Genomic DNA, 8,087 nt, shown 5'->3' on the forward strand with positions numbered 1-8,087 from the left:
TAATATTGGATTGTGGGAATTAATAAAAGCAAATCTTTTATATTTTGAATAATATTTTATTTTTCAACTCAGCTCGGAAGGACGTCTATACTCACCAACTAACGCACACTGACGCACACGAAGTGAAGCCAACGGACAAGGGTCTACCTTCCCTTAAAACCGTTTCGGGCCTTATCTTAGAAAACTGACCCCTTCTAAGAATAGTGTAATTTATGACCAAGGCCTTTAGAATTGCCTTGTGAAAAACATTCGACAGAACTACGTCTTCTTATAGTGAAGATTCATTTTTGTTATACTAGTTGTGTAAATAATTCAACACGTAATGACCAAGTTAACATCGTGTTACAATAATAATAATTCCATCTAAAGAATATGATAAAAAATGTAACTAAAGAAGCAAAATGAAGCCGTCGCAAATATATAAATTTATGTAAGAATTATAAATAATATATACATAACATGTAACTTTCGCTGCAATATGTCTAAATTAAACATTTTCAGTCATATAAAATGGCAACTGCACCCATAATTGATATTAACCCGAAATCTTTATTAAAAACCGTTGATGATTCACACCCGATCAGAGTACAAAAAAAAATTAACTCTTCTTGAATCACACGGATACACTCTCACTAGAACAGGTGCCGGTTCATACATACTGTAAAAGTATGTTATACACCCAAGTCATTTCATCATTCAAAAGAAGTTTATGTTTCTATTTCAAAGTACCGTCTTCCGTTACGAATGCAAGTTTGACATCTTAGGGAAACTGAATTTATCACTCTCCGAATTTCGTTTTTATATCTTGTCCTTATCTTTCTATGAACGCATTATTCAATTTTTCTTGTCCTGGAATTGACGTTTCAGAACTGATCTTAATTCTCTCACCCATCAGATATTTCCGTAATTCGATCTCTGGGTTATTGCGTTTGACTACTTCAAACAATTTCACATAGTAGACATGGCTAGAACGAGTAGGTTTATCTCGTTTCTCCCGGTTATCATCGTCTTATTGTTACATTTCGATGTACCAACAACGAACTCGCTATTGAGTTTAGATTTCATATTTTTATTCTAATTTTTTTATAAAATATTTACAGACCTATGTTGGTATAATATTTTCTTCTTACTTTTACTTATTGAACATAATGGTGCAGTTTGATCGTTTAATCCGTGGACACCCTATATATTTGCGGAAAAGTGGCTGCGTAAAATATGGCTGAATTACGCGGTAGAAAGCAGCCGGTAGAGGGCATTCAACGCGTGTACACGCAATCGCGTGCCTCCACCGAAAGAGAAGGCGACATCGAATTGCCCTTCACGTTCCAAAAAGCTGCTCCGGTTTCGGCGTACATTTTTCTTGGCTACTTCCGACGCGCCCGACCATCCTGGCTGTCATGAGGACCTGAATGGCGTTGGCATCAAGATCCGTCCGTCGTCTCGCTGGCTGCCAATCGTCCGTACACAGAAACGAAAATTTCAAGTCAGTGCTGGCAACTTTTTACGTTTATTATAACGTCTCATTTTGACGAGGAACGCAGGCAAATAATTTTGTTTACCGTTTCTCGCCGCGTTATTGTTTAGGGTTATTGGATTTTAGCGGTTACTTATCGATGCGGGCGAAGAAACGGAATGCTTCGTTGCGCGCCGCGACGATACCGATCCATCGTGTCCCGTTCCACGATGTGCAACATTATTTTATTGTTTCCTTGCGCTCGCGGGATGAATCGTCGGACACGTTATCGCCCGATGATCCAACGACACCGGTAGATGTTTTCTTTCGTACAGAACACACGCCGTGTTTATTATTATTACATAAGCAGATCGCTACGAATATTTTATTTCAACGGATTCTGTCTCTCCTCGCATCATTTGTTCATGAAAATTAAAAGTTATTCCGCGATTTGCAAAGTGCCATGACTGCTCTTTGCATGGTATTTTACAATCTAACAATATGTTACTTAGGATATTTTCACTATTATACTTCAGATACATTATATACAATCATAAGAACAATTATCTTTAGAATTATTCATTTTATTAAAATCTATCTTACTTTTACAGTCATTGCAAAGATGACAGCTGATTCGGAAAAAGACAACACTCACTGCTTGATATGTAATAGCAAAGTTGGAGTTTCTACTAGGAATAGTATACGTATTTTTAATGAAGAGTCTGTAACGTCTTCAGAGAAGCCACTTGTAGACATAATTTGTACTGTCTTAGAAACAGACTTGAATGAAGAAAATGTACATTCTCTTGTCATATGTAAAAAATGCTACAAATTATTTAATGAGGTAATAGGAGCGCCCCACTGTTTTATAAGTATACATATGGTATCTGGTTTATTTGTTCAAGTTATAATTTCTTGTGCTATTAAAGACGTTTAAAACTGTAAGAAAGTTGTTGAACAGAAGTTCCAAATCTCTATGTATAGAATGTTTTTTACAATACCATTCAATTCTTCATTCTTTAAATGTTGTAAAAGTAATTCGAAATGTAGTATTAAACCAGACATACTGCATAGTTTTAGTCACATAATACAGAAATAACATTCACAGGTTGATGAACTTGAAAATAGACTGACGGAAGTGAAAGTAGAATTGTATAGTAATTATAAGAAAACTATTAAACAATTATCTGACGAGCAAAATGAAGAAGAATTTAATGATCACGATTACATAGAAAATATGGACTCTCAAGATGCAGATGGGGAGATTAAATATGCAGACAAGGTAATAGGTAAAACTAAATTTTCTCGTGTATCAATCATTAATGTATTTTTTAAATCTTTTTAAAGGACGATCAAGAAGACCAAGAAATGGAGGGAGAAGAAGAAAGATTAGAGGAAGAAGACGAAGAGGATCCTGCCTGTGAGCAGGAGGAAATTATTCTGAAAGATCCATCAGTGCCAGAGACGAGCAATGCAGACGAGAGGAAGAGAATGAAACGGTCAAAAGTAGTTCCAAAAGTTGAACCTCCTCAAGAGCAAGTAAGAAATTATTTAATTATGAATGTAAATAATTCATCGGTTGGTAGACAAAACGCAATAATTCAGCTAAGCGCTGAGGAATGTACTTACTCGGCGGAATGATGGAGAAGGAAACTAAGGCAACTCGAACGAGTGCTATGAAATGTAACCGTTCGTGGGTGCCTTTTCCTACTATGACAGCACGCCCAAAACTTATAAAACTAAAGGATACATGGTTTATCAGGGAATAAGTATTTAATAGGCTCGATAGGAGAAACTTCATGCATCGAATTCGACAATACTTAGCGATTGAAACAGTGTTATCAAAAAAAGTTGTCCTTAGATAATGAGGAGAGAAGATCCATTGTCAGATCAGTCATGGACAAAAAATTTTCTAGTGCTCGATCGAGATGTTGCCTCTTCCAGCATTTGATTGAATTGTTACGTACTCAGCAGTCGATCGAATCAGTATGTTTTTCGCTGTTCGGCCGAATTGTTATCTTTTCCAGCCTTCGTTCGAATAAGTACGTTCTTCAGCGCTTAGCTGAATTATTACGTCTTACCTCCCAGCAGACGAATGTATAATGATATAGAAATTGATTTTACTTACGTTTTTTTGTTATAGGTCGTATCTAGAGATGGTTCTATGTATACTTGTTTGTTATGTATAAACGAAGAAGATAAAACGGTGGGAGACGCCAAGTCTATTATCGCGCACGTGAGAAGTGTGCATGAAACCCGTTTATATATTTGCGATATATGCGGAGATGATTTTCGAAAAAGAAATGAGCTCTCCGTACATCTCGATGATCATGTCGCTAAAGAAGAGGGAGACTTTCAATGCGAGATATGCAACAGAATTTTCAGTAATTTACGACTGTTTAGAATTCACAAGAGGATACATTATCCGCAAGTGAAATCCTGGCCATGCGAAACGTGTGGCAAACGATATAGGTATTAACAGGATGCAATTAATAAATGGCATTTATTAAGTTGGCAAATAAATTGGTTCTTGCTTCGGCGTAGTTTCACTCCAATTTGGATTCGTTTTTCTTAATGCGATTATACTGAACTCAAGTACGCATTTAAATTAAAAATGCTTATCTTTCACACACTGTTCGTAACATGTTGAGCGATTATCAATGGTTGCTATCTAGCTACTAAAAGAGGAAGCACATAATGTGCACTATCGCCATATGTTATTCCATTACTTCAAAAAGAACAAACGAGCACATGTTGTGTGGAAGATGCCTTGACAGAATAGGTATACCAGAAATCGTTTGTGAAATTTCGGTCTGGACATTTGAAATTAATACTAAAATTCGTGACTTCTTTTATACATGTATTTTAGGATTTAAAACCAGTCATTTAAACTGGTTTAGTAGTGCTAATGTTAACGATACATCTTGCTCCTATCCACCGACTGAGATTAATTCGAGTGATGTCAAGACCATTATCGATAGAAGTTATCCCAATCGGTGCGAGATATTGCTACAAATGCTTGCTCAATATATCCCATACGAGTGTAGAAAATGATCTCAAAGAAATAGTTTCATTATGCCCTAAAAAATTGAACGAACTTATTTGCCAACCCAATAAGTAATCTCACTATTATGTAAAGAGAAAATGTAATGAAAGAATATTACAATTTGTTATGTTCACAGTTCCAGAAATCTACTGGAGGAACATATCAATACTCATACGGGTATACGTCCATATGTATGCGAAAGTTGCGGCAAAGATTTTGCTTCGAAATATACGCACAAAGCGCACGTTAAGACGCATGAGATACGACCGCGACCCTACGAATGTTCACAATGCAGTAAAACATTTTTGAGCCAACAGAACTTGAATCAGCATGAAAGGACTCACAACGGCGTAAAGGAATACGTTTGCCACCAATGCGGTATGATATATCAATTTGGTTATTGTTTTTTGTGTTACATTTTAAAATATAAACAATGAAAATTACAGGTAAAGCGTTTGGCTCGCCACACAATTTGGAAGTGCACAATATAGTGCATACGGGTTACAAACCGTACATTTGTAGAGTCTGTGGTAAAGCGTTTGCGCGCAAAGCTGAAATAAGAGATCACGAAAGAACGCACACTGGAGAGAAGCCGTACCAGTGTGAATTCTGCGGAGCTACATTTAGGTATATAATCATATTTGTCGGCTATATAAATCTGTATAACGGATGCAATCTTCTATATTATACATTTCAGCCAACGATCGAATTTGCAATCGCATAAGCGTGCGACGCATTATAACGACAAGCGGTATAAATGCGACGATTGTGGAAAGGGCTTTAAACGACGACGATTGTTGGATTATCATATAAAAGCGGCACACACTGGCGAAAGGCCATACAAATGCAGTATATGTACAGCGACATTTGTTTACCCGGAACATTTTAAAAAGCATATGCGTATACATACTGGCGAGAAACCATATCTTTGCGAGGTACCCAAAGTCAAAATTGTTGATTATACATTACACTAAAATCATCTATTTAACATCAGTACATTTCTTTAGGTATGTGGAAAGGCATTTAATAGCCGAGACAATAGAAACGCACATCGATTCATACATAGTGATAAAAAGCCATACGAATGTCTTGTATGTGGTATGGGTTTTATGAGAAAACCATTGTTATACGCTCACATGCAAACACAGGTAGGTTAAAACATAGTAATAAAATTGATTTATAATTATTAATGATTATTTTATTCAGTTAATTAATTTTGTTCATAATTGACATGGACATGGAATCACATTTTACAGGGTCACTTAAACGACACTATCGTCGTCAATCAGCCGCGTCTTACTACTGAAGACGATCAAGTTATAACAATATCTGATGGTAATGTTGAGCTTTTAGTGGATGAAGCCGAAACTGATCAGGTACTTAATTTCCTCTTCTACTGTATTCTAATGAAATATAATTTATTCTTAATATTTTTTATCGTATCACAGCTGGATGAAACCGAACTATACGTCACGGAATTAAAGGATCATGTTATAATACAGCAACCAACAGAGGATCCAATTTATAATGAAGAAGATGTGTTGAATATACCGACGGAAGAGCATGTCGCGGACGAGGAAGGGAATCCTTTAGTTGACGAAGAAGTAAGCGCAGTTTTACAATCGTTAACTATTATGATGTAGGAGTATTTGATTTCTATAACAAAATGATCACACAATTTCATAATTTTTAGATGAATTTTGCCGAAAGCGAAGTGTTGGATATTAAACCTGAAGACGCGGAACAAGTAGAAGAAGTATATAATTACGCTGAAGCTGAAGATGTTGAAACGATAGTTGTACCAACTACCTCAGAATACAAAGACGAAGAAGACGATAAGAGCGCGGTGCGATTAGTGCAGATTCGATTCCCGTCGTCGGTTAGCGGGGAAAGCCGTAGCTGGTTAAGCCTTGTGCAGAACACATGAATTTTTGTATTATTTGTTATACACTATAGCTTTCTAAGCAGGAAAACATTTCTTAGTAAATAAGGCATACTGATACGCGTAAATGAGTGAGTGAATAAACTAGCCTTAAATGGAAGCACGTTGAATTGATACGAGTTTTTCTTGATTGCATAAGACGATTATATCTAAGTACGTTCTTGTAATCTTCAATTTGGATTTGTCCAGGGTGTCCTTGTGGTACCTTTTCAAATGGGAGGTTCCTGAAGTCATTTTAAACAATATTTTCCTTTGTCAAAATGTTATCCAAGGCGTGATTATTGAGTTATTAACAAATACCCCTGCTAATCAGACTGCCCGTATGACGGGCGGCCAGGAGTGCGCCAACTGCCTTGAACATTTTGACAAAAGAAAATATTGTTTAAAATCACCTCACATTTTGATCAAGGAAAATATTGTTTAAAATCACCTCATTTAAAAAAGTACCACAATTTCTGGGACACCCTGTATATGTATAGTAAAGGTCTATCTACACTAACATAACGTCGACGTAACGTAACCAGTATGTAGGGTCTCCGTAGGTGTAGGACGTACGTTCGGCAACGTAAAACGTAACCAGTGCTGTAGTCTTTAGGATAGGGTATAGGAAAAAGCGTGTAAAAGCAGGGAGATCAGGAGTCCACGATTGACACCGAATCGGCAGGCAGATTGCCTGCTGTTTAGGGTCCACTACCTATTCCGAGGGTTCTTTCGCTTTTCTCTATACCCTGTCCTAAAGACTACAGCACTGGTTACGTTGCCGAACGTACGTCCTACAACCTACGGAGATCCTGCGTGCTGGTTATGTAACGTCGACATTACGTTAGTGTAGACAGACCTTAAGACGTAGAGGCAAGCAAATGATAGAGAATCTTAAATTGATTATGTCGTTTCATATATGACATTCTCAATATGTCTTTTAAGTCCCAGAAATTTCTTTCTGATTGAAAGCACAAAACTGCTGATAAAAGCTGTAACATAAATTGTAAGAAATTTTGTACAGTTGCAATGCAGTCCAGTCAGTACCATAATTTTAATTGTAATTTAATTATTTTATTATTTTCATTTCTTAATTCTAGTTTACAGTGATCGGTTATGCTTAGATTAGTAATAAACGTAAGATGAATCAACGAAAATTACATGGATTAATTTATAGATAAACCGGTTGATAATATCTAAGATATTTAGTTTAGGAATTCTAGGTTTGTATACTTGTGTAAGAATAATTAGGTAGCATTTAATGGAATGTGTTCACATTCCTAATATTCATATTTTTTTATGCATTTAACATTGTACCGTAGCGTATAACGGGGAAGTTTCCTCGACATTCTTCCTTGAAGATAAAAGAAAGTAGAGCGTAGTTTCATAAATTAGTAAGTTTTGCAATTCGTGCAGCACATTCTTCGAACTTGTGTAACTTGCTTATTAAATATCAAAATTCCGATACTGGAAGTTATATTACTCGTTTTACAACTTATAAACAATTAGTGTTTTACATCTATATAGATCATCAGTTATTTATAAGTAACTCTGTATTGAAAACATCTCAGAAAAGATGATGCTATTCGACACAGACGCGTTGTATTAAATATTTAATTTCTCCGTATTATTAGTTGTGTGTAACGTTCTTTATAAGTATCAATACA

The 8,087-nt window shown here is 36.0% G+C and overlaps 1 protein-coding gene across 2 annotated transcripts; it reads left to right on the top strand.

Moving 5' to 3' along the window:
• Nucleotides 1–271: 271 nt before the first annotated feature.
• On the top strand, nucleotides 272–6,555 carry LOC108621919 (zinc finger protein 714). Of its 2 annotated transcripts, none has more exons than XM_018019524.2 (12): nucleotides 272–1,483; nucleotides 2,065–2,297; nucleotides 2,562–2,735; nucleotides 2,801–2,992; nucleotides 3,597–3,925; nucleotides 4,636–4,877; nucleotides 4,946–5,126; nucleotides 5,197–5,434; nucleotides 5,507–5,647; nucleotides 5,756–5,875; nucleotides 5,948–6,103; nucleotides 6,193–6,555. In XM_018019524.2, the coding sequence occupies exons 2-12, from the start codon at nucleotides 2,076–2,078 to the stop codon at nucleotides 6,424–6,426; spliced, it is 2,229 nt and encodes a 742-aa protein (XP_017875013.1). In that variant the 5' UTR covers nucleotides 272–1,483; nucleotides 2,065–2,075; the 3' UTR covers nucleotides 6,427–6,555. The 2 variants fall into 2 exon arrangements, with proteins under 2 accessions (XP_017875013.1, XP_017875014.1); XM_018019525.2 differs by lacking the exon at nucleotides 272–1,483 and adding an exon at nucleotides 1,495–1,766.
• Nucleotides 6,556–8,087: the final 1,532 nt, after the last annotated feature.

Source organism: Ceratina calcarata, unplaced genomic scaffold, assembly GCF_001652005.2.
Source record: "Ceratina calcarata isolate Rehan_Ccalc_2016 unplaced genomic scaffold, ASM165200v1 scaffold188, whole genome shotgun sequence".
NCBI lineage: Eukaryota > Metazoa > Arthropoda > Insecta > Hymenoptera > Apidae > Ceratina > Ceratina calcarata.